The sequence below is a fragment of the Pomacea canaliculata genome, linkage group LG5 (assembly GCF_003073045.1).
Source record: "Pomacea canaliculata isolate SZHN2017 linkage group LG5, ASM307304v1, whole genome shotgun sequence".
Lineage (NCBI taxonomy): Eukaryota > Metazoa > Mollusca > Gastropoda > Architaenioglossa > Ampullariidae > Pomacea > Pomacea canaliculata.
Window position 1 is genome coordinate 15473257 of NC_037594.1, and position 26548 is coordinate 15499804.

The 26548-nt window shown below is 39.6% G+C and overlaps 2 protein-coding genes across 2 annotated transcripts; one reads left to right on the forward strand and one right to left on the reverse strand.

Moving 5' to 3' along the window:
* The first annotated feature begins 274 nt into the window (after window positions 1-274).
* Window positions 275-6400, forward strand: LOC112565077 (pancreas transcription factor 1 subunit alpha-like). The gene is made up of 2 exons (XM_025240331.1): window positions 275-2952; window positions 4305-6400. Exons 1-2 carry the CDS (start codon window positions 2397-2399, stop codon window positions 4478-4480), a joined length of 732 nt encoding a protein of 243 aa, XP_025096116.1. The 5' UTR covers window positions 275-2396; the 3' UTR covers window positions 4481-6400.
* Window positions 6401-17164: 10764 nt separating this feature from the next.
* Window positions 17165-26548, reverse strand: LOC112564649 (ubiquitin carboxyl-terminal hydrolase MINDY-3-like). Its single transcript, XM_025239606.1, has 12 exons — window positions 26157-26548; window positions 25373-25522; window positions 24595-24799; window positions 24189-24303; window positions 23538-23617; window positions 23127-23200; window positions 22599-22669; window positions 22139-22219; window positions 21547-21619; window positions 20906-20978; window positions 20388-20547; window positions 17165-19926 (listed from the first exon to the last, which is right to left on the reverse strand). The coding sequence occupies exons 1-12, from the start codon at window positions 26371-26373 to the stop codon at window positions 19777-19779; spliced, it is 1449 nt and encodes a 482-aa protein (XP_025095391.1). The 5' UTR covers window positions 26374-26548; the 3' UTR covers window positions 17165-19776.

Sequence of the window (26548 nt, forward strand, 5' to 3'; positions counted from 1 at the left end):
GTGCAGGTAAGGGGAGAACAGAGAATGAGAGGGTCAGGAAGATTAAATATTTGATTTTACCAAAAGTCTTTCCCTTATTTATCACAGATTTCTGAAGGACGAATACTGAATGTGGGAGGGAGAGAGAGAGAGCAAAACAATGGTGTGAATGCTCTTGTAAACAAATAGTGTAATTTTCCTGCTGTAGATAACAGAACACTATTCAAAGCAGCAGAAATTTTGTTGACACTAATCATCAAGGTCCACTCGATCGAATTTCGTTTTCATCCTTGAAAACCTCACAGAGATTCCCAAGACTGGGGGAGTCCGAAGACAGAAGGGAAGACTGTGCAGGCAAAATAAAGAACACAGAACACCTGACATTGGCAGAACCAGAAAGCTGGGAGGGACCAGAAGTGGGCAAGGCGATTGTGATCCAGAGTGAGGAAAGTAAGAAGAAACAAGGGACAAACGAGCGGTGTGTTGACTCGGAGGCTGTTTGTTGATTCACGATTTTCTCCCCTTGTGTAGCTCTTGTCCACTAGAGGAGAAAAGCGGGGATGGCGCCTCAGCGATTGATTGGTCTAAATCTCTCCGTCACAAAAGAACTCGCCTCTAGAAGCGCCAGGCTATGGGGTGATGGCCCCCACGACCCCCACGGACCCCAGTCCCCAGCCCAGACGTTTGATTTTCTCGTCCTTCCTCCCGATTTCTCTACGGCTTCGTGGTTATTTATGTTTACATTGTACTGTTTTCTCCGCTGCAAATTAAAAAAAAAAAGAATTTGCGTTAAATACGCAAACAAATGTTTTCCCATCTTCACTCTAACAGTTGATTACCCATCGACACGAGTTCTTCTGAACACTGTGGCTTCTTAAAATTGGTTTAGCGGAGAGAGCATAAGGAGGTCTACATTGAGTTTGTCCGTTTGTGTATGCAAATCGGATACACGTGTGTGCGTGTGGTTTTTCTGTTGATGCATCTTCATTCTTTCTTTATATCTTAAGTTGTGAATTTTTCGAGGTTCGAAAGATTACTTGACAGCTAATGCCTTTCTTGACAGTTCAAACTCTCGGTTTGTCTGGTTCCAGATTTAGAGGTGGTGCAAAAGCAATTATTTAAGTATAAATAGCGGGGAGGGGGGAAACAAAGAGTAGAACATTGAATCCAGAAGGACAATTTAAGTTGTAATAACTTCTTCGTCTTCATGGACACCTCCAGGTCAGGTAATTATTCTATGAGAACCCAGGACTCATCTAATCTGTTCCTCCCGGCTTGCTTCTGGAAGTGACCAAGACGTTTGCAAGACATCTTGTAAATAAATATCTTTGTTCTGTTTTAGCAATAAGTTAACTTTTAAAGCTATCTACTCGGAGAATAGCAGACAGGACGCTTTCAACGGTGAACTGTTGTAGCACACACTAATCTACTAATGATCACTCATGCCTTTAACTATTTTGATACTTCTTGTTCTTTATCACATTACAACCACGGTCTACATTTTTACATTTCTACCGAGTATCTAAGTCTAATTCTTGTGAATGTTGGTGGCGATGGCTGCTCGAGAGCGGCGAGGACAGGCCCTCGTCTGAAAGCCACAAGCTATCATCTCCCTTGACCTAGACAAGGCCAGTGGGCGTGGCCAGCGGGAGGCGGCGGCAGCTCTGAGAGAGGAGGTGGGCGGAGCCGGGCACGCGACGTCGCGAGCGTGTCGCGTGCGTGAACAGCCACAGACGCGTGGCCATCGGCTGCGGCCACGCTTTTGGTGTCAGATATAAGGAGTAGGTGAGGGTTAGGGGTGGGGTGGGCATTTGCGGGTGGAGGGGAGAGTTATTAATCTGTCGGCACCCGAGGGATTCCGTGCTATTGTCATGCTGGGAGGTCGGCGGTAAGCCAGCTGGCTGCGTGCACTTTCATCGGTATTCCTGTAGACTTCATCCAGACAGAGATATTTGTTGTTATAGTAACGTCCAGGCTTGGACTAGAGAGAAAAATGTTGATGTTTCTTTCTCAACGCGCTTCATGGACACCTCCAGGTCAGGTAATTATTTTATGAGAACCCAGGACTCATCTGATCTGTTCCTCCCGGCTTGCTTCTGGAAGTGACCAAGACGTTTGCAAGACATCTTGTAAATAAAATGTCAGCTGTGATAGGTCCGAAAGCTAACCCAAGATTATGTGATGATCTTGCGTAGTTTGTTTCATAAACATTGTTTACTATCGTTATTACAACAATCTGTTGACTACATTTCTTCAAAAAAAAAAAAGACTCGAACCGTTCTGTTCTTTTGTGGCTTGGAAGTCTTGTCAGACGAAGTTTTCGCTTCGTTGAAGAGCAAAGTTTGACAAAAGTTGGGCAAAAGCTCGGTAAAAGTTCAGTTTCTTGTTCCCCCCAAAAAAATCCATCAGTCGTCGCCATGGATACTGCCTACCTGTACACGCTGGACGAGGAGTTGTTCGACTTCTGCGATGCGAACGACTACGCCGACTCTCTCGACTCGCCCTGTTCGCCGGGCTCCGACATCGAGAACCAGATCGTGTACGAGCCGTCACACCACCACAACAACCTCTTCCCCCCACCCTTCGACACCCTGCCTCCTCCCGCGCCCTTCCTCGGCCTCTCGGGTCACCCTAACAGCAGCAGCGGTGGTCACCACCACCATCATAACAACAACAACAACGCCGTGGGCAAGCCGCCGGTGAAGAAGGTGATGCAGCGGCGCGCCGCCAACCTCCGCGAGCGGCGGCGGATGAAGTCCATCAACGACGCCTTCGAGGCGTTGCGCACGTGCATCCCGGCGCGCGTGCAGGCGGAGAGGAGGCTGTCCAAGGTGGACACGCTCCGGCTGGCCATCAGGTACATCGGCTACCTGTCCGACCTGCTGCGTGCTTGCGGCGACTACGGGCGGGACTCCAACAACGCGCACGGGTCACGCGTGCAGGAGAAGGTCATTGTCAGGTGTCACTTAACAGGTATGAACTTTCTTCCTTCTTCATTTCTTTATGCCTTCCTTCTTACTCTATTTCTCTTTTCTTTCTTCCTTTTGGTATTTCTCTCCCCCCCCCCACTTCTTCCTTTCTTTGTTTTATGTTTTTTATTTATATCGTCTTTCTGTCTATTCAATTTATTTCCTTTTTTTCTTCTGGTTTCTTAAAATTCCTTTTTAATTTTTTCATATTTGCTATGTCGTGGGTGTCTTTTCCAAGAGATTTTGGAATCGTCAACAGCTTCTGCAATGAGTTCCAAAAACAAACAAACAAATCACGATGAACACTTTCAGTCACTGGTGCGGAATTTCTGATTATTGTTCACGTTCTGAACCGATAGAGGACTACTTTAAGCTCTCGTCGGCTTACTGGGAGATGGGAATAAGGTTTTACCCATGGAAAAAATAAACAACGTTAGAAGGACTGTTGACAGCTAATAAAAATTTTAATTTTTTTTAAACATATTTTCGATTTCTAGAGATAAAATGCGATGCAAATATTCGTTCTACTAAATATTCGTTTATCTGCTACTGTCTTGTAAATAATACACAATAAGAATTTAGCAGTATCATCTGTCGATTCACTCAAATCTGTTACAGAGACTGATTGTTTCTTTTTTAAAAACGTCTGAATACTACTTACTCTAGTAACTGTGCTCTTGATAAGTACAAACGACCGAAGAAAGATTGCTTAATTCAGGGTGTCTAAATGAAAAAGGTAAGGGGGTGAACTGTGTCCAATAATCACTATGTATACTCTGACCCTGTGTGTCAGATCTTATAATGCTCATACAACTACTAACCCTGCAAGGAAATCACAAAGGAAATAAGTAAAAACCCAATCGAAGATGTGCGAAATATCAGCTAATCTAAACTTTCTTGACATTTTCTGGTCGGTAAGGTCATCCCTTTCTGGCAAGACTCGTCATTTCAACATCTTTGTCAGTATTCCTGCACAATTTTATCTACTTCTGTGTAGTGCGTGCTGGACCAAAGTTCAGCTTAAAATGGAATCTCTTATCACAGGGATGGTAAAAGTACTGTGTTCTGAAAATCAACAGCTGTTGGTAGCCTGGTCACTGACACAGCCAAGCACGCTGTGTTCACTTTGTAACTTCAACAGAATGATAAGCGATACGGCTTTATTATTTTTTTTACAATCCGAGGGATGGATTTTGACATGTCTTCTTTTCTTTCTCGGCTATGTACACGTGTGTGTGTGTCCACATGAGCTTGTTTCCGATGTGACGACGACAAACGACAATTATTATTATGATTATGATGATGATGATTATTATTATTATTATGATTATGATGATTATTATTATTTTGCTTCAGAACGCGACTCAGATTGCGGAGACGGGCAAATGCTGCTGGGCCATTCTCTGTCTTGGGATGACACCAAAGGTCGTCGACCGAAGGCGGACTCCAAGCTGGTGGCCAGAGTGTGGGTACCTGAGAACCCCACCGAGTCGGACCTCATCAACCTTGCCACCTACTCTAGTGACTATTGACCAAATTTTCGGTGGACAAAGACCACGAAATCCTGAAACGCACATCCTAATCTACCAACTATCCACATCCCACACGTCCTCTTCAAACGAAAGCCTTTTTGATGTCTTCGGCAACACTGCCAACGGCGTGTGCATCGCCATGTATGTCTGACCGGTGAGAAAAGCGGAGACACATTTTTTACAAGCTTGTTGATTTGTAGGACAACTCTTTTGACATGTGTTTACGTGAGTGTGTGGTGGAAGTAAAAGCCTACCACTCCACAGTCTGGCCTACAACAACGACCTTAAATTTGCATATTTTGGATGAAACTCTCTCCCGGTCCCCCTCCCTCCCCACTGCCTAACCGCTCCTCGTCTGAACGACCTGCTGACAACTGCCGCAACAATGCTGCGCTGATCTATAAAACCACGGCGCCACCCTTGCGACGTACCCGGTCTGACGTCGATTGCACTCCATCATGTCGGTGAGGGACGAGGGTGCCGCCACTAGTAACAGCATGGAGGACGAGGAGTCGGAAACCTTGCGGAGGAAGAAGCGAATACAGGTCATCCGAATAATCGGGATTTGTTTTTTATTTCTCTCAGTTTGGAAACGGCTGTGACGTACGTTTGGTGCCCATCTTGATCCTGCACAGAAGTGTCATGCATGTCCCTCCCAACTCTAGCTCTGTGCAGCATCCCACCCCACACAAGACCTGCGGCACCGGGTGCAATGCCACAGAGACTCGACAGCACCGAGGTCTGTCTTTTCTACAAAGATGGCGCATCGTGATTCCACGAACATGTATACTCAGTATTGTGATGTGAATCCTCGAAACTGAATCAGAATTCTGTTGACATCATGTCCACAATTCAAGTAACTCTTCTGTCTGCAGATAATTTTTTCTGGCATTCCTATTTGTACAACGTTTACACACTGTGTACTCATTAAGAACTTTCCTTTTGGAGAGAGCTTTGTACAACCTACGATAAACATTCTCCTGATAATATATTTATTACAAGTGTATGTTTTGTAACGGTAGAAGGCTGCAGTTTCAGTTTCGTCTATGAAGTACATTGTTTACAGCACCTGCAAGACGAAAAACAATTCTGAAGGAAACTAAAGTTAGTACATGTTCAGATACAACACGCCAGTGCTTGTCAGAGCTGGCTCTTGCAAATGTTTTAAGTGTGACGACTCCCTAAAATCTTATTTTCTAATTAAAAATATGCTATTACATGGGACGAAGAGGACGATGCAGCTCAGGAGACAAAAAGACGAAACAAAAAATCCTAAATCTGACAAGATACTAATTATACAACAAGGAAAAATGAAGAGAACTGAAGAAATAATTATATTTTCGATACTGTTAATGGATTTCTAGACTAATTTGCATCGATTTGTGCGTGCGTGTGTGCGTGCATCCATGTGTGTGTGGGGGGAATAATATATATAAAATAGAATCACGGACATAGCATCTCACATGCCATTTGTCTATTCATTTTCTGTAACCTATCGTTGACAACTCATTTTCTTTTTTTCTCTCCTTCTGTTTCCTTTCTCTCCCTCTCTTTTTTAATTTTCTTTCTCTCATTTTCTCTGTCTCTAAAATATTTCTTAAATATTTGAAATACTCTTTAACACTGCCAAAATCTTAAATTAATTAACACACCGACCTGAAAGAATTTTTTAAAAATCTGAAATGACAAATTTTTACAACTTATTCCTGATGCCTTAATTGTATATGTATTGTGTTGACCTGTCTTTCAACATTCTAGCTTTTCATCTCTTATTTCTTCCTTCTTTTTGAATTTCACCTTTTTGTCGTCCTGAAATCCCTAAAACAATTGTTGATTTTTGGTCATTTTAATACAATTTGTACAATGCTTCGAAGCAAAATAATAGTGCCTTGTTATCAATAAACTTTGTTGACTACTGAATAAACATGTGGACAATCCTGACTGAGATGACGGAAATGTGTAATTACTTTCTCTGTGCTCGCTGTTGCATGTGTCCCCGTGTACAACTGTGTAATACATCAGACTTGTAAGATTGCATTGATGTGACCGACCATGGAAACACTTTTCAGTGTTCATACATTATCAAACCCACACTTTACTGTCATCGAAACAACCAAGCTTCAGCAAACTTTCATCTCCATTTCAGGGGCTACTATCGTAATGTTGTTTCGGTGTGTTGGAGGTGGGGTGAGGTTTATTATTTTGAGTGTAAATTATATAGTTATCAAAAAACAATTCAATTGTTATTCAAGCTGGACTGTGTTTAAACTGTTAATAGGGAATAATATGCAAAGCGAAAAAAGTAATCGAGAAAGAAAAGCACTGGGAAATGTCTCTTCAGAATATGAAAAAGTTTTATCAGAAGATGTTTAAAAGTGATGTCCCTCACCCACTTTCCTCCATCTTTAAAGGATGGGCTAAGGGGAGGGAAGGGTTGATGATAGTAGACCGTGGGGTTGGTTTTACCCACACACCCACACACCCACACACACACACACCCACACACTCACACAGCCCGTTGGTGATTGTGCGAGATATTGCAGCTACACAAATACAGCTTCAAGTGCCCACGAAAAAGGCTTGAAAAGTAACTCATTATTTTCAGCAAATAGAAAAGAAAAATATTACCCTACATTTGAAAATTTTTAAATTAAAAAAAAAAAAATGAAAAAATGAAAAAAAAGTGTTGCTTTTCGCTTAACACTAAAAGCAGCATATGTTATGATGCTACCAGCATGTACGCGCGCGTGTACGCATGGCTGCAATCACTCACCTTCTGGGCTTTTTTTTCGTAATGTGCGAGCGCAAACGTCTTTCACTGTTACCATGGAGTCCCCCCCTCCCCAACACACACACAAAACAAAAACAAAACGAAAACAAAAAACAACAAAAAAACAAAAACACTTATCCTCTACGCCACTGTGCTATTGTCTAAATGTTACAGGACAATTGCTAAATTCTTCTCCCCAAAATTACTGAGAATACAGTGCTGTCTTTCAAGTGTCAATGAGTCATTCAAGTCATCTTTACGAAGTTAGAAAACCATAGTACTTCAAATATATAATCGATAATATAATCTAAATAGATAATAAAGTAGATAGAACGTTAGATAATCGCAGCACTTAAAAATTTCAGTATTAACTGGGAAGTCACGAGTTATTTCTAAATTTTAGGTGGGATTCTATACAGTAAATAGTCCATCATGATCACATATGAAGGCGTTCCCAAAAATATATCTAGTATAGATGTTTTTCTTCTTCATTTCTTTTTTTTTTTTTAAATGTTACTCAAAAAAAGCTTTGTTTCTTTACTGAACGACCAGCTTTCAAAATGTGACGAATTTGACTCAAACTAACAATGACAGCTTTGAAGTCGTTGTTCGTTGTCTGCATCATTTAATCTTTATCCGGTATTTGAGTTTCGCTGTTGGAGTAAAATAAATTAAGATCGTTTAAGGAATATTAATATCAAACTGTTGACCATTGTTATGCTTGATGTGAGAAATCGTGGACTACACGCGCATAATACGATCGAGCAACTTCTTCACGCGCAGTAGCGAGAGTCTGCATGACTTGCTGAGTATACGTGGATATCGACAACTTTGAAGTTAGATAATAAATAAACGAATGTATCTCAGAAAAAAAAAAACAGAATACATTTATATTGTCTCTACCTATAACATCTGTATTATTAACTCGCATCACCCAACTGGGTCTTTAACAGAGAAAACTATCCAGGCTGAGAGAATTACAGAGCTTGGTGGCATCCCTGGAAAACAGAACTTCACATCGCTGAATGAACAGAAAAGATGATTTAGTTGGCGACAACTTGGATGACAGGTTTCTGTTAGATGACCCAAGAGTGTGGGGAGGGGTGGAGAACGTCTATTTGTTGATTCTCTTCATGGAGTTTTGGAGTTTGTGCTGAAGTGGACGACTCGTGTTTTGAGATTTCTCGAGAGGGATCTTTCGCCAGTTGGTGATGATGGCACCTACTTGCTCCAGACATACATCCGGCAGGTACGTGCGATGTGGGTCAGGCGATAACCTTTGTCCTGAAAAGTCTTTGTGCCTATAGTGCTCATGTTCATCTATCTTAAGCGGAACACTAGCATAGTAGCAGATATACTATCAAAAAGGGAAACAAATCTTGTTCTGGAACTTGATGAGCTTGTACTGCAAGTGTCATGAGCATGCGAGCGAGCATAATCCATTCGTAGCGAATATACGCTACATACGCACAAGTACACACAAGAAAACAAACACGCATGCACACACACACATACAAACACACACACACACAAACAAACAAACACACACGAACTATGAATTGGCCATCCTCACAGGCAGTAACCCTCCTCAAAACAAAGAGTGCGATCATACCTGTAGCACGTGTTGTTACTGCGGAGAACGGATTGAATTTTTCTTTTTTCACTGGTCCGTTTTCTGGGATGTTTTCGGGTCTCCTCATCCATGTGACACCCAGAAAAAAAGCAACTGGTAGTACATCCAGTAAACGACACGATGGCATGCTCTTTCCTCTTCAGTATAATGCTTATGGCTACTTTTATGCGAAATTTATGACTTGCAGGTACCTGCTACAAGAGCTAAACTGGCCTCGCTAGTACCTCCTAGCCACAATCCCCTCATTATCTCTCACTTTTACACCCATAAAACGCCCCGTTTACTGCCCGCACCCCATGAAAAAGCCATAAGACTCGTTTTGCGTGGACATAAAATTAGCGTTTATGTCATTGCCCTGCCTACCTCTTGATCTCTTGTCACACTGAAGGGCCCGTAATTTCCTCTCGTTTTATTTTTGTACATCCGTTTGTTTTCGACACCATAAACTGTGTGGTGTGGTATCTGAGTTTTGAGGGAACAGGTGGAATATGTGTGCTGTGCGTGTGTGTGTGCGGGCGCGTTCGTGAGTGATTGTGGGTGTGGGTGTGAGAACGCCGAACAGTAGCGTGTGGAGGAGTATATTGCTATGTTTGTAACTTACCATTGTGTTGTGTCTCTCCCCATCTATGGTCTTAGCACTTTACTACAGGCTGCTGTTATCAGAAGCGTAATAGGAAGAGGTGAGCACTATCCACACACATACACACACTCAAACGCACGAAGGCAGGCGCGCGCGCGCGTCAGATATAAAATAGTCTATCCTGCTAGTCGGTGGGTGACTAGCACCTGCTAGACATGGAACTGACTAGCTGACTAGTCTACTAGTCCAGGTATTAAAGTATTAATTAACTAACTGTGAGTAATCAGACGTCAGGCATAAAAATGATCTAGTCTTGCAGTCTGTGAGTGAAGCCAGATAAGAAAAGAATGTTTGCCAATTTGAGAGGGACGTCAGACAAAGGTCCTTGCCGAAAACATCTCTGCAGCAGACCACAAAAATCCCCGAGAATACAGGACTCTTTGTCTAACCGTTCTTCGTTGAAAACGAGTAGATTAGGTCGAAGTGTTTAGGCTTGGACAAACATGATTAAAAGTGTGATGGTTGTGGAGGGTTTCGTGTATGGCGTTGTTTAGAATAATGTTGAACAGCACAGGTGATAGGGACACCCTTGACTAACGCCAACTGCCAGGTAAATGGAAGCTGCCATTTGGTTATCCAGCAGGACTGAGCTTGTTCATCTCTTATTCAGCACTTTGATGACTTGAGCGAGAACCTCTTAGATAATGAATTTTCGCATTACATAAGCCCCACCACTACACTGTATATTGGAAAAATAGTTTACACGACAATGAATGATTTTTTCCAAAGAGCCTGTTCTGCTTCCTGAGGGTGGAGGGGAAGGAGGCATCCATTCGAACCTTCGAAATACGGGTAGAGAGTGGTTGCCGTCCGATGACGTCGTGTGTCAAGATGGCGCCTTATCGCACGCGGCAAGCTGACCAGTTCCCATGCTAGATGCTCCCTTTTCGGCTGGCACGCGCCTGGGTGAGTGGAGGAACCCGATGACTATGCCTCGTGGCTGTGAGCGTGAAAACAAAAACACTCGACAACAACCACGAGAGCGCTTGAACACCGCCTACCTTTCATCTCATACAAGGATCTTTGGCACATTGTGAAGATGGAGTACCAACTAGGTACACAACTCGAAAGGACGTGCGTGTGTGTGCACGTGCGCGCTAGTGCGTGCACGTTAGTGTATTATGTCTGCAGAAGTGTATATGACATCATACGTGTCTATTATATATATGTAAATAATAATAACAAATAATAAAGCGTATTTATACAGCACCTTTAGCAGCACCACCCGGGTTCAAACGCTTGAATTCCACATACACAAAAAACAACAAAAACACACAAGGAAGAGGAAACAGAAGTACCCGCAAAAAAAATCTCAACAACGGTTATTCTTGTAAACAGGTGAGTCAGACGGGACTAACCATAGTTACAGTTAATAGTCAACCGAACAGGTGAATAATTGAGTGAGTGAGGCAAGCCGAGCATGAGTAAGACCACGAGACTGGTCATACATATATACTTCGGTGTGTTGGGGGGAGAAATTTATTTTGTTTATTCAGATGAACGTAAGTAAATTTCTTGAAACAAGTACATTTTTTCACAACCCAAGCAAGCGATCAGGAAAGACTTTTGATGAAGATTTCATGGCAGGTTTACAGTAAACAAAACACGTCTTGTGCATCGTGCATGATGGAGAAAACCTTATAGCCTCAAATGAAATGAGAATGCGGATAACCTGAAGATCAACCTTGTGCACTGGCCGTGAACTCTTGTCATCGCCGTGGAGAACACGAGACAGTAGACCTGTCCTTCGCGGCCACCGAGGGCTCATCTCCAGATAAACAGGCTTGTGAGTGACTACCTCTCTTGATAATTTGCTTTAGTGTCTTTGGAATCTGAGGCAGGAATATTAAAACGCTTGTTGAAAACTTGTATCAGATTGGTGAATGTGCCTCCCACGCGATGTGGAACGAACTAGCCAGCTGTCTGCCTGTCTCTTGTAGAATGTGTTTTCACTTATTCTATGTCTACATGTTGCTTTAATATATTTCACATCTACCCAGTTGTTCAAAATTTGAGACCGCACATGACATGAGACGAGAACTTAAATCCATGTATTTGGTCTGTGATTATGTGAGGGAGGTAACAATATAAAAATACAATCTGTCAATTTTGAGAGGTGGTAACGATAGGAGAACATAATCTATCAATTGTTTTGTCAAACAGATAATGCTCCCCAAAGAGGCTTTTCTCTGACTGCTCTCTGCTTCACTTGTAGATTGTAGTTCATGAAGGGCCGGGAATCAAGTGTCTATCTAGCATGCTGCTAAGTGCTAGCTGCTTGGCTAAGCTTTGTCTTCATGGAGCGATCCTTCCTGATCCGAACTTGTTCAGGATCAATGATTATTGTCGATTCTACTTCCTTTCTAAATTATAAAAGAACTTCTCCAAACCCTGATTGAACTCAAGTCGCTAATAAGGTCCAGGGTGGAAAAGTAGCGCCCACATTTGGTAATTAATTCTTGCAGTTGATTGGCTAAACTCTCCTGTCGCAAAACATTCTAAGCATGTTAAACAGTAGCGACAGTGCTTGCAGTTGTACTTGGCAAGAGTGCAGAAAGGTGGCAGAGTGGTTGCCTAGTAAACAGATATGTGAAAATATGTCAAGATAAAGTAAAACATTAAACACGTGCAAATAGAATTTTAAACAATAATGCAAATAAATGAAACAATAGTTAACAAACTGCAGTGCAAAGCCCTGGACAAGTTGTGGCTAAGCAGACGGCCAGCGAAAAAAGAAAAAGAAGCATTTGCATACCTGATTTATGATCACACAGAGAGAAGTAATACAATAGGAGACAGCGAGCTGTAAGACAACAACAAGGTGACGATTCCCACGCCTGGTCCTAGTTTTTTGTTTCAGTATCACGTGGGGCACTGTAGAGGGATGCTGCAGGAGACCCACAGTTTGAAACTATACTCTCTGCTTCTAAAATGTCAGAATTTCATGCACATTTTTTTTTTTAACTTCATAGAATGTGTTTAATACTGCTTCACCCAATGTCTCGAGCCCCTTTATCTTCCTTCTGTTCTCTCATCTCTCGCCCTGCCTTTCCCACTCCCTGATGGTCTCTTTTGTCAACCTTTACATCTGTTTTTATACATTCTTTGTTACTGCGATTACACTTAATGTGTGTATTTCTACTTCTGTATTTACAACACTTGTGTGTGTGTGCGCTAATATGTGTTTGCCTATAACTTTCGTAAGAGTGAGAAAAAGGCGAAGTAGAGGGAGATATTGGGGAGGGAGCGCTCGATGCAGCTAATGTGGTCAAAACATTCGTGGCGGCGAAAACAAAATATGAAGTATCGCCAAAGTTTGCACAGCTGAAACACTTTTGTGTTTACAGTGGGCCGTGAAGAGCTCAGGGTACAGCAACACACAGAGTCAACTGAGTATTCTTTTTGTCAAGTTTTACCATACTCTTTATTACTGAGTCACAGCCTCGAGTGTATCTCAATCGTCATCATCACCACCACCACCACCACCACCACCACCACCACCACCACCACCACCACCACCATTTTACCTCCCCCACCACCAATATATCCCCATAACAATCACTACGATCGAAGGGGGAAAATAAACCGTGTATGCTTTCAAAAGATAAAATCATTACAATAAGTGGATGTGTCAAAAGGCCTTGAGGCTACCTAGATTGACCTGGGATTATCTGTCAGCTGTCTCATCCCTCCCAACAGCTGTCAGTCTGACGATTCAATTTGAAAAAGCAGGTCACTAGCCAGATTTGTATGATCTTTGACTTCCTCATACGAAGGAAAAGCACGGGTATATGTTTAAAAAGAAATGGATGAACACCAGAAGTTTTCGCATCGGACGCCCTAAATCTGCCAATGAGAGGGAGCGAGACAACCTTCGCAGCTCGACACGGGGGACCAGACACTTGACGAGAGGAGAGCGCACTTCAAAAGGTAGCGACGAAGAGGGTTAATATCGCTGAGATAATCTCATTCACCCTGCGAGTGCTACCTTCAAGGTGGATGTAATCGTTTTATCATAAGGAGACCCTTTTCTATCAGTCTTATAGTCGATCGCTGCCTCATCCCAAGACAGAAGTGAGTGGCGGATGGTAGATGTGTTCGCAATCAAAATGCGTGAAGATGTGCGTGTGTGTCTGTGAGTGTGTACGTGTGTGTGGGTATTGGATAGTACTGGAGAGTTTTTGCAGCTTTGCCGCCATCGTTATCATCATCATCATCATCATCGTCATCCTCATCGTCATCATCATCATCGGGTCGATACAATCTGTTGAAAATCCACCCCCCTCTCTCTCAGCTCGTCACTGTCCGGTTTCGTCGGCAGATGTTTGGGGTGTTTAAATGTTTAAAAGCTTTATGCGTGCGCTCCCTTAGTGGGGACAAAGATCTATGTGAAGGGTCAGTGACTTATGACCTCTGCATCCTCATTCGCCGGACTGTTCGCCACTAGAGGGCGACACCAGTCACTCATCTGTCACAAGCTCTGTGGCAAGGACAGACGAAGGAACTCTCCTGCATAAATTAATAACGTGCACTCGGCAGACGGCAATGCGCACAAGCTCCCGACTATCCTTCCAATCCATTCAGCTTCATTGTATTTCATACCTCACATTTGACCTCTCATGCCCGTTTGATTGCCACACAGCCCAGATTAAAGACTTTTAGGAACTCTACAAGAAATCCACAGGAGACCTCTAGGAGACATGCAGACTAGCATGTTTAAAAACAGACTATAACCGTTAAATATACTAATTTTGGTAGATAGGTGTCTAAAAGACAAGACTAAAGTGTAGGTGAAAGGTCAAATATTGCATTAAAAAAATTCAGTCGTGGGCTGAACTCAACATACGACTGTTTTACTAAATCCGAGCCGTTCAGCACAGAAATGAAGTATATTTAAAAAAAAAAAAAAACTGACATGACGATGGCACATGAGTTTAAGCTTGTATTGTCAGTATGAGAACCAGGACCAAGTGTTAATTTGTTAAAATCGGGAACATTTGTGAGGTCACGGTTTTGACATGTTTATAGACTTGTATCTCGAGAACGGAAGGGCACACATTTTTAGAGAAATACACTGTCTTGTATTGAGCTCAAACTAATCAGTTGGGGGCAAACTTGAAACAATGCAACTAAAAGTGTTGCTTGTGAGCCATTGTGCGTGTGTGTGTGCGTGCGTGCGCGCGCCTGATCTTTATTTATAGTGAAACAATCAGACATTTTTTGACCGATATACAAGAATTCCACATTTCTTCTGTAGCATTGCTACTGTAAATATTTATATTTGGCTAAACAATGTGGATCTGTACCATAATTTATCTTTGCCTCATTACCCAGCACAGCAGCCTACAGAGCTTGGGTGAAAGGGTTGCAGGTGAAATGTTGGCCTGTGAAATAAAGCAAAGAATGAGTTATTCAATCGTACAAATATGAACACAAATTATTGTCGGTTCGTGCTACTAGAGCACACCTTTTCTTGTAACCACAACACCCCACCCCCCACCTTCTTTCTTCGTCCCCGGCAAGTAGGGAGGCACGATGGCGCAACGGTTAGCGCCCGTCACCAACCCGAGAAGGTCGACTGTCATGAGTTCAGCTCTCGTCTTGGGCACGCTGTTTTTTTTTTTTTTTTTTTTTTTATGCATGCGGCATCTATTTACAGGGTTGGCTGCCTTGTCGTGATGTAGCCTTTGTTGTAAAACCAATCCCCTCATCCCTCCCTCACCCCGGCAAGCAGTATAATAGCTTGATTATCCATGTTCCTTCGCTGTTTTTGAAACTGACAATAGGCACTTGACACGCTGGTCAGTCTCTCTCTAGATCAGCTGCGATCTTCGCGTCTGTTTTAAACAATTTTCGCTCCCCACGATAACCTTTTCCGCCTCCACAGTCACTTGTCTACGTCGATCATATACAGGCACACTCGAGATTTTGTTGTCCTATCCCTTTCCTCTTGTAACCTCGAAATACTGTTGTCCAATCGCCTTCCACCACGATGATATTTTTTTTCTCCTTTACCAACCCTTTACTTACTTTCTACCTTTACCTTCCACTTCCACTTATTTTGTCACATCGCAGTTCGTCTTGCGTAGATGGGATCATTGGAAAAAAAAATCATCTTTGGTCTTCGATCATTTTTCATCGGGTACAGTAGAGAGGAAACTCGTACGAAAGTAAACATTAAAAAAAAAAAAAAAAAACCCACCAAACAAACAAAACACAAAAAACTCCCCTCCCAAAAAAAACCCCAACAAAACAACAAGCAAAAGAACTCTCATCAGCACGAGCTCATTCAGCATATTTTCCTTTTGTGTTCGTCTGTAGAAAACAAAATATGGACTGTAAGGCACGGAAAGAGCACGAAGTTATAAACTTTCTCAGAGTCTAGACGTCGTGCAGTCGACGTTTTCATGTTGTCGATCAGAACTCCACAAAGATGAGGTGACTTGAGGTGAGCGATAACTGAAACAACGTTGGCCGCCCTAATTCAGCGAAAAGCCTTTTCCAGCTCCTGTCACTGGGCTGGTGGTGATAACTTATCTCCTGGAGCTCACGATGGACGCTTTAGAAAGAAAAAGAGAAGGAGGGAGAAAGAATGCGCTGTGTTGTCACGTGTCTGAGAAATCAGCAATCTACAAGACGGTCTGACCGGCCACGTGTCCGCAAAGGAAAGACGGAATTAATTCATGTATCTGGCTATAACTGTTTTACCGTTACACGTACATTTGATTTTAAAACGCAATATAAGCTAACAACAAAAATGAACTGTACGTGAGCATTGAAAAAAATTGCCTTAATACCCGTGTTGAAAAATGAGAAATAAAAACCCTCTGCAAATAAAATATTTAACAACAGATGCACAGCATGATAGCTACCCTGTTGCAGTCAGCTTCTATTATCACCTTTTGTTAGCTCACTGCTTCCAGGTAGATCCTAACTACCTGCTGTGCATCCCAGCCTCAATACAAGAGAGCTTGCAAGTACGTGTGGTCTATAAAAATGTGGAACGGAACGTGTGCTCACTACAATCAATAAGCAAAACTCCGAGCACAGGCCTCACACCTGTCATGGCCCACCATAAGGATACTGTGTCCTCTAGAAAGCTGGGTAAACAATTGCCACCAAAAGTAATGCAACTGGTGAAATAATGTCTTTCACTCTTACTTGCATTAGGTTTCACATTGCATGCAGGCGACGACCTATAGACTTTGTGAAGCCTTTTAAGACAATAGTAACCCGAAACGATTCAAAAACAGGAGTACTGAAAATCCGTCCTGTGATTAGCATGATGCATCTTTCTTTTCTTCACAGTGAATCCTCATTGTGTTCAATTATTTGCCATTAAATACATCACCAAACTGTGTAAGCCTTCAGGGGTAATGCTCATGTGCCTGTGGATGCAAAGTTTGCTGTACTTCACAAACACCCAGCCTCCAAGACAAGGTTGATGGATATAGCTGTGGTTTAAAATAATGGTTACGATCAGCAAGGATTAGCAACAAGGTGTGTGTGTACTTAATAAGAAAATGATTTATGCTGTGCAGCTACTATTTGATTAAAAGAAATGTTCACACACACCCACAACGGCCACAAGCATGCAAAACAAACCAGTCTTCTCTTTTTCGACAAAGGCCTCCACCAAAACTAGTTATTAACATCCATTTTATTACAATCCTGCAACATTTTAGAGATACCAACAGGCCAGACTTAAGAAATGCCAGAGAGTATGCTGGGGTGAAAGTAACTTTTGCAAAACTGGAGAACTAAGCAACTGTCTGCTTCAGAACATTAAAAGCCACAGCATGCATTTATTTCCTCCAGGACCTTTACACAATGATGAACAGTAACTATAAGGCCGCTGGAGCTAAAAGAAGAGTTCTAGTTTAATTATAACTGAAGCATAAGGATAGAATTTAGTGAGTGCTTAAACATTTTTGTTAAACTGCATGCATCAATCAAAAGTTTTTCTCTCATTCTTCCCAATAAAACATCTCAAAATGTTTTGTAGTTTAACAACCTCTTTAGCACCCGATGCATCATTCCTTTGAAAAAAAATAATGGGAGTGGGATGGAGAGGGGATGCTGTTAATTAAAAGAAGAATAGGTGTTCTGTAGCATTCAAAGGGCATCAGTAAAAAGTCACAAAAGTGTGATGCCAGCTTTGCTGTACAGGCAAATGATAATGGATTATGCACCACCATCAAAAGATTAATTTCAATTTCAAGGAAATACTTTTCATTAGACGCACCTCCATTTAACTAAAACACGTTGCTACGTGATGATGTCAGCAAACAAAAACAAAAATCTGAGCGAAATGTTATTCATACATACGACTCACACATACATTATTACTCCTACATCTGAAGCATTCAGCAATATAAAATTCACTGAACCTTATGGATAACTACTGGAACAAAATTATCAAAAATTCCATCAAAAGAAATAAATTTTACAAAAGAGAAATGATTCAACGCAAAATAAGTGTACAATATATCTGTGGTCAGATTGGCCCTTAGAGATGCAGAATGGACTATTCTTGTTCAAAGATATGTGAAAAATGTGAGTCCTGTCTTGTTTTCACAGTGCTTTGAACTATGGAACTGGTCCTCAAAGCATTCGCTTAATCATTAACAGACACATTTAATTATAAGCACACCTTTAACTCCTCATTCTTACTGTGTAGCACATTTCTACTTTTCTCTCTCTCTCTCACACATACACACACAAATAAATACTGCAAGTAAAACAATGGAAAACTCTAAACAGATAAACACTATAATATTGTCTTTGAGCTCAGATAAAGGGAATGAGGTATGGAAGAAGACAGCAGGACAACTAAAATCAACAAAAACATAGCAAACCATGGGAAAGGAACATCTTGTGCAGTTAGTTCAAACTGCTAATTACTCAAACTTTTGATGAATATCATACAAAATAGTGAGACTGCTGAAATGTTGCCATACCTAGTTTTGCAACAATGTCAGCAGAACTTTATGGACTACACTTCAGCTATCTGATCATACTTTAACTGAAGTAGCAAGATATAGATAATGCAAAGAACAAAAGGGCATGTCTGGCACTCTACACAGATAAAATTATGGAGACAAAGCTGAAGCAAAGACTAAGAAGGAAAAGCAGCGTGACACTCAATGAGATTGTCTTAAATAGTTTTTGAGATATTTAGAAACAAACAGAAAAAAGTGCCCAGTGTTTTAACACTCTTATTTACCATTGAACACCCTTAATTTCTGATAACTGCCCTTCCAATGTCATCCATCTAGACCACTTAAGAGACATCAAAAAAGAAAAAAGAACGAAATATACGGAAAACAACGAAAACAAAAATAAGAAAAAGTTTTAAATTGGAAGAAAAAAGAGGAAGCACCAGAGATCACAACAGAAGCCTGACAATGCTGTCAATATTGACACTGCTATTTACAGTACAATGATTTCAGCACCACTTTTGGAATTCTGGAAGAGAAAGTGCTCAAGGTCAGCCAAGGCACAGATTTTCTAGAGTTCCAGAAGGAATGAATGTGCATATGTGTGTACATGAAAATGAATAAGGGAAAAGACATGCACATGTAAGAATAAAATTTAGAATGAAAGGGAAGGCTAGATGTTCTGTTATTGTAATGAATTACCCAAAAACTCAAGATGAACCTGCAAGCTTCAAAGTGATGGTGTGCCAAATATTACTTCAATATTTCACTAGCAGTTTTGGTACAAAAAGTTTGCATATTATGATGTGATCTACTTTGATCTATATTGTGTATGGATTTAGTATCAGCCCTTTAAGACTAACACTCTTCCAGACCTCAAAGTTTTGTCTTTTGTGGTTAGGAAACATCGGAGTGTTAAATTCTAGTTAGAAGTGAACACTCTGAAGGTTAAAAAATGTCATATACAAGTTATACTGAGACAAATCTATGCCTCAAGTTCTGCTGAAAATAAGTGATTGCTATTTGCTGCATCAATAAAAAATATTTCCATTTAAATCATTTTCACTGCTGAACTTTAAAAATAAAATCTCAATGTTACATAGGGAAACAAAACATAAAGAAAATGACTCCACTACAATGATCTCAAAACGAAAATGGACAAAAGTGTTCTCTGGCAAGATGCAATGCTGGACAAGGTGAACTAGTGACTATCAAGAGGCAACACTGGTCAAGGTGAACTAGTGACTATCACCATAAAGCTGAACAACAGATCATGCACATTGGGAAAGAACAGACAGCACTAATGAGATCAGTCTAGTTCAGTGAAGGGGGATGCTCTGCCTGCCACTTAAGCTCAATCGTGGGCCACTTGGTCTGAAGACAAGACCTGACTGGAGATGTGTCAGTGATGGTGAGAGTGTCAACATCCTCCACAATTCGTGCCACACACTGCTGATATCGCACCTGTAATATATTGAGACCATTATTTTTGCTATATACACACACACAACACACAGTGCTCAGCTAGGCAAATTAAAACAATGTTATGTTCTGCAAATGATATTCTATGTTAACTATCTTTTTAACTACATTCTCTTGATTGTATCGACAGGACCACATCAGATGGGACTAAGTGTAGATTGACTGAGTTTCCATCATTGTACATATTTATTTTGAGCCCCACTCTGTCCAAGCATTCTACAAATTCTCATTAATTTAATGGTTGGTTGGTTGAGTTTGACAGCGTGCCAGCACTTAAGGCTAGATCAAGGTGATATGAACAAAAATGTACATTTCAAGAACACTGGAATCAGAACAAACAAACAGCAGCATGCATGTTACAATCAATGAGCATTTTCCAAAGTTCAGCACTTCCCTGCCAACAAGTAAAAAAGATGCAAGGCAGCTGAGTTTAATAAGTTTACCTTGCCAGAAAGACAGGATCGGGGTAGACCATTGTAGTGATAAAGTGTGAACTGCAGTGGGGAACTATTCTCATCTTCTGGGTAGAATTCATCCATGAAGCTACTTCGGGTGATGATGCCTAGTTCTTCTGCATCTAGCTTGTTGCGCATGATGTCAACACTGAAATAAAAGCCATGAGTAACTATTGGTACTCCATGTATTTAGCTCCCCTCATCATTCATTCTATTGGTATCCATTGTGATCCACTTCCACTGACACTTCTTTTGAACAATATTAGTTAGCACAGCTATTGAAAAAAAAAGTAAACCTATACATTGGCACAACTGAGAAAACAAGCAGGGAACATGGTGTGTATCATACAGGTGTGTATTTGCACAAAATGTTTGTGTTGCTAGAATGTAGCTCATGCATACAACAAACCTCAGTATCTTGCAGGAATTATGATATCTGATAACATACAATGACTTCCTTGTACTGTGATCTACTTTGACAGGTACAAACACTTTAAAGTACTCACTACTCTTGGTCAGAAACTAGATCTAAGGCTGTCAGGATGTCGCCCAAAAGGCTTGCAGACACAAATCCATTGCCTGTTATTTATAAAAAGCAAACATCACTGTGGAGTATCAAGACAAATACATTTATAAATAAATACTTCATGACAAAAATGAAGTGTTACAGTAATAAATATGTACCTAATAATATTGTAATTAATTAAACCTTATGACGAACAAGCAGACCTTTGCAACAAAACCTCAAAGTCTCTATCTTTACCCATTTCTTCTGGCCATGGTCTATTCTTAAAATCTCCAAAGCCAGGCTTGTCTGATACATGTGCAACCATTGTTAGAAAAAGGACAAGCATAATTTCATTCCTGCTCTCTGAAAGAAACACAGACAGCAAGGTTTAGCTTTCTTTGCAGGCTCACCATTTAATAAGGACAGCATGTCTGCAACTGAATTTGTAAATCCAAACCAACCACACCAGAGATGATTAAAAGCAATTCCTTATGTATGATCTTGTGTTTTGAGCAACTGTGTTAATGTCTCAGTTGCATCTAGGCCCCTTGCCTTAAAAGGCCAAAAGGAAGCCTAGGTTGGTTGGGTTTTGATTACAACCACTGCATCGCATATATAAAAGACAGGAAGTGTACCTACCTTCTGGATCATATTGTGAAAATACCACCCTTGCATTTGCAGCTGGTGTTTCTGTTACCACTAAATTCCTTTCCTGCAATCAGCACAGACATAACTAGAGATAAAAATGCAAGTGATGCTGTTTACTAAAAAATCTGGGAAAAAACTAGTGAATGATATTTAATGATTTTTGTGTCATATGGGTTAAAAGCAGTATCTCACAATTATAATGATGTAATAATTATCCTAAATCTAGGGATTCTGTAAGCAGGAGAAAAGAATGCTAATATTTTCAAAGTACAGAAACAGACTGTAACATTTGTTGTTGTTGTAAAAACATACACACAAGGTCCTTTTTGTCAAAAGGATAAATGTTACTGTTAGAAAGGTTGGTGGATAAACTGTGGTTAAATAAAATGTGTTTAATAAGATAAATATGAAAATTGCTGGAGTGGAAAGTCTTGAAAATTGAGTTTTTACATGGTATATACAAATCTAGCATTTTAATTTTCTTCCATCATACAACTCTTACCTTTTTTTAAAAGAGTGCTCTATGGGTTTCTTTTTTAAAATAGTTATAAAGCAGAGCTTACTAAACCATTTTGATACTTACTGTGGAGAAAAGCACTGTTAAATGTGTCTCACTACCTAGTAGCCATATGGGAAACTCTGGATTTTTAAGATACCATCCTACCTGAAAACAACAGTAGGTCACTACTTCATTAAATCTAATAGACAAGGGAGCATCTTTAAACAAAGATTTATTTTAATCATCTGTGAATCAAATTTATCCTTAAAAAAAAATAATAAAATAAAATAAAAGATACAATAAGCTTTCCTTACAAGCCCCAAAATTTCTAATAAGAACTATTGTCATAGCAAGAAATCAGATGGTACATAATCAAAACTAAAATTAAATAGCTTAAAACTAGTCAATACTAAAATATATTTTGTCTAGATTATAGTTAATGCTCTGACAGATGAATTTCATGCATCATATAGCTGTTCATGATACTTATGTCAAAATGTAGAACACTCTAATAATACATTATAACATTAACATAAAATCTTACTTCACAGTATCGTAGATGCTCTAACAAAGTGAGGAATCCAATAGTGGATTGTTTTTTAACACCTCGCAACTCTGCAACAGACAAACATGTCAATTCTTTTTTATCAGGAATCACATCTTAAAACAAGTTTATAAAAGGACTCGTCAGTAACCAAAAAAGTATTAAAAAACTATTTAAAATAAAAAAATAAGCTCCGCTGCAATTTTTTCCCTTGAAACTACAAGTGAATAGCTTGCAATTCCATTCCTTTAATTAACAATCAGTCAGAATGATTACTAGACTAAAAAAAAAAAACAATCAAAAGAGAATATTTTAGTAGTTTTACATTACTGCCATGTACTTTCCAGAGATATAAACAGGAAAAGATAAAATGTTCCCCAAAATTAACAAAAAAAGTTTTGTCAAGACAGCATACAGGGCCTTTTCAGTGCTTAGTTTGGCTGACCACAAAGCAAAAAGTACATAGTAGCTAGGACTGCAAAGTGACATCCACATGATCAAACGTCACAGAAAGTTTCAAACACATACTCAAACCAGAAACATCCTTATCATTATCCCACACATTAGTCACTGCTCTTGATGTGAGAAACAGGTTAATCAGGCTTGACTGCAACACAAAAGGTGGAAACAATAAAATAGATTATTGTGTATAACTATGTGTAACTATAGGAAGTGAGAGGCCGAATCATAATTAAAATGATGAATTTAAAGGTGGTAACATACACTAGCTCTTATAACACCAAATACAAAACTTCGTAATAACACAGAGCCCCATCATAGGTATTAAGGTATCTGCTTTATTTAGGATAAACTTTAACATATATGCATGAATGTGAACGTGCATATGCACACACACAGTTTCCATAAAAGTAAGAAAATGGATGCAAATTATGAATACCATTCATTAGTGAAGATGATACAAATAACTTTCTTGCAAACAAATACCTTCCATGACCATAGATCCCATCTATTAAAGCTTCAGTTGGATCCTCAACTTCATTTTTCACCTGTTCTATTCCCTGAAACAAGAATAAATGATTAAATTTTTTTTTTACACTGCAATATGCATACCTAAAGACTATTATCAATCACAACATATTTCAACAATTCATTCAGATAAACAAATGCATATATAACTGATTAAGCAGTAATATCAACAAAATAATGACAAGTAGATAAACAAAAATCAGGTTGATTTTAGACTTTTACAAAGTATTTTACATTACAGAAGGCTAAACATCAAGCAGGGACAGTAGACATGGATGACATTATTGAGGTCAAGAAAGTGGGAGACATTAAAAATTAGAGAACTTGCACAATTTAAAACATTTTCACCCTGTATCTGGAAGATGGCATCATTCCTAGAACACATCATCACGAATCTAAACTGTCTGCAATGTCACAGACTCAACGAATTTTTCACTTGTTTATAAGAAACACTTTTTTAAAAAAGTATTTATAAAACTAAAAACATTGTGTTCTGTAATGAAAATTGTTGATCACAAGAAAATGTCAAAGTAATATTTAATCTTTGTTTAAAAATCTGAGTGTCAACTTTATCATAATATAGCAACTATAAGACTTGCTAACCTTAGTCAAAAGCAAAGAGTAGAGGTAGAGTAAAACACCAAACTCTTGCTGGTATTCTGCTAACAATATTTCTAGTTGTTGCCGCATCTCCTCAGCACCTTCACACTTAACACACCTGCAATCAAGGTAATAAAAATAATGCAAAACTATACCTTCCTTGCAGTATTAAGCTAAATGAATGAAATTTGGAACTCTAAGGTAACTCATTTCTCTGTTACAGACTTCAATATGTAAAATGTGTTATAGTGTTCATCAAACCAAATTACAGATAAAAATTATTAAACAAAGATACTATTACGCAGTTAATAAAGCAGAAGCTTTGTACTGTGGATAATCAATATACAAAGGAATGAAATGGTGCAAAGAACATTAGTATCTGAACAGTACTCTAAGCACATCAACAGACCTCAGTTTATTATGGAATGTTTCCTGGTCAATTTTTCTACGTTTTGGGCTTCTTTCTCCAGACTCCAAGGACTCTGCATTCTCACTGGAGGTAGAAGGGTTGCCAAAGTCGCCATCATCAAGACTGACCAGAGTGTACACATCTGTCCCCATTGACTCCAGCAGCTCTGCCAAAGATTCCAGCAGGTACCTTGCTGCTTGATCCTCTGCAAACAAACATGCTGATAGGCTTTCTTCTCTTTCTTTCAAACATATTTTATCACTGCATTTATCTCTTATTAACTGCAAACCATTAAATCAAAATCTACTCACTTGATTTCCGACATTTAAAGTGTATACAGTCAAGAAATACAGTTTATTTAGCTATTGCCCAATCATGCAAATGGTCGTTTCAGGTTTTTTAAAAAAAAACCCAAAACTGAAATTCAAAGCATAGTTACAAGTTTATTTTTTAAGGAATGCTGTCAGCTGCTGTAAACTAGATTACACATAACTATTACATTAATCTGTTCAATTCAGTTTCCACAGAATGTAATTTAACTCTCTCTACTGATGTCAGGGTAGACAAAGACTTAAAATGCAGCAACTAACTTGTAGATTTAGTAGTTGTATTTTTAAGCAAACAATCATGATCAATGTTGGTACATTATTGTATAATTATTGTTAGTTTACAACTAGATACTGATAAAACTTGCTTTAGGTTTCTAAATACAGGCAAACTAAGTCTGTATTCAACAATTACATAATCAGTACTGTGGCAATGGTACATTATTATCTACCTGTGACTAAGGACAAGTCATTGACAGTGTCAGTTCTAGATGTGAATAAAGCATTTTTTAGCAAAAATGCTTGCACAGGAGCAATTACTGCACATGGGCCTCCTTCCAGTTGAACCAGAGCAGTTGTTTCATCTTTGCTGAAAATAAACCCTGAAACAAGAGCAAAAAGACTATGGTATGATTCTTTTCCCCCTTAGAAGTCAATATGCTGTTTTCTCTTAAATTCATACACATGTATGTGCACATTTTATCTGAACGCTAAAAACATGATAATTATGCAAACATGATAAAGTCAATATTGCCTCAACACAAACTTATAGAAAAGATCCTAATTTAGCGTTATATAGCAGATCGGTGTAATTGTATGAGGAATAGAAACCGTGAGGTGCAAGGCCAAACATCATAACTTGGTTGGATTACTCTTATTATTACGTGCAAATGAATATACCATCTGACGTTATTTTAGACATTTGAAAAGAAGCTTGTTTAGAGCCTAAGTAGCTCACTCAGTAATACTACTATGTGATATTCTCTTGCTTACTTAAACCACTTTGGAAACAGTAAAGTTTTTAAACCGAAGACAAGTGTCAATAGGTTAAGGATTAAATTCTGATTCAAGAACTCATTTAAGAAATAGCCAAATATAAATAGTTTGTGGAAGATGAAATTGAAGAAAACAACATTAATGAATATTTAAAATCTTTCTCGTTTCCTAGCAGAGTTATTAAAGCTATTCATGTATTATCTTTTGTGAATGATTACTATGAGCGTGATTAAGACAAACCTTGCGTCCATCTTGAGAACACTTCATCTTTGAGATCTGGACCCCAGAGTAAAAGACGAAGATTTTCTAAGCACTGGTGTTCTATCTTGGAAAAAGGTTTACTGACTACTGCATCAGCCATGCTGACGAACGTCGTACAGAACACGCAGTGAATAACACAACACGAGCAATCACCAGAAATTCCCAAACATTGGCGCCATATTGTTTGAAGTAACATCCGACAGTACCGGAAAAAGTGTTAATAAATACAAACACTGAAAATAAAACTGAATAAAATAGAATTTTAAAGATTTGAATCATAAGACACAACCAATCATTTTTATAGTTTAGTAACGCACTCTTCTTGGATGTGTATGATGTACATTTCCAGACATCCTCGGTGACATTATTCA

Coding starts and splice junctions, on each gene's coding strand:
- LOC112565077 (XM_025240331.1), top strand. CDS start 2,397: ATGGATACTGCCTACCTGTACACGCTGGACGAGGAGTTGTTCGACTTC. Junction 2,953..4,304: donor TGTCAGGTGTCACTTAACAG/GTATGAACTTTC, acceptor ATTTTGCTTCAG/AACGCGACTCAGATTGCGGA.
- LOC112564649 (XM_025239606.1), bottom strand. CDS start 26,373: ATGTTACTTCAAACAATATGGCGCCAATGTTTGGGAATTTCTGGTGAT. Junction 24,800..25,372: donor TGACTTGTCCTTAGTCACAG/GTAGATAATAAT, acceptor GTTTGTTTGCAG/AGGATCAAGCAGCAAGGTAC. Junction 23,618..24,188: donor ACTCTTTGCTTTTGACTAAG/GTTAGCAAGTCT, acceptor TTCTTGTTTCAG/GGAATAGAACAGGTGAAAAA.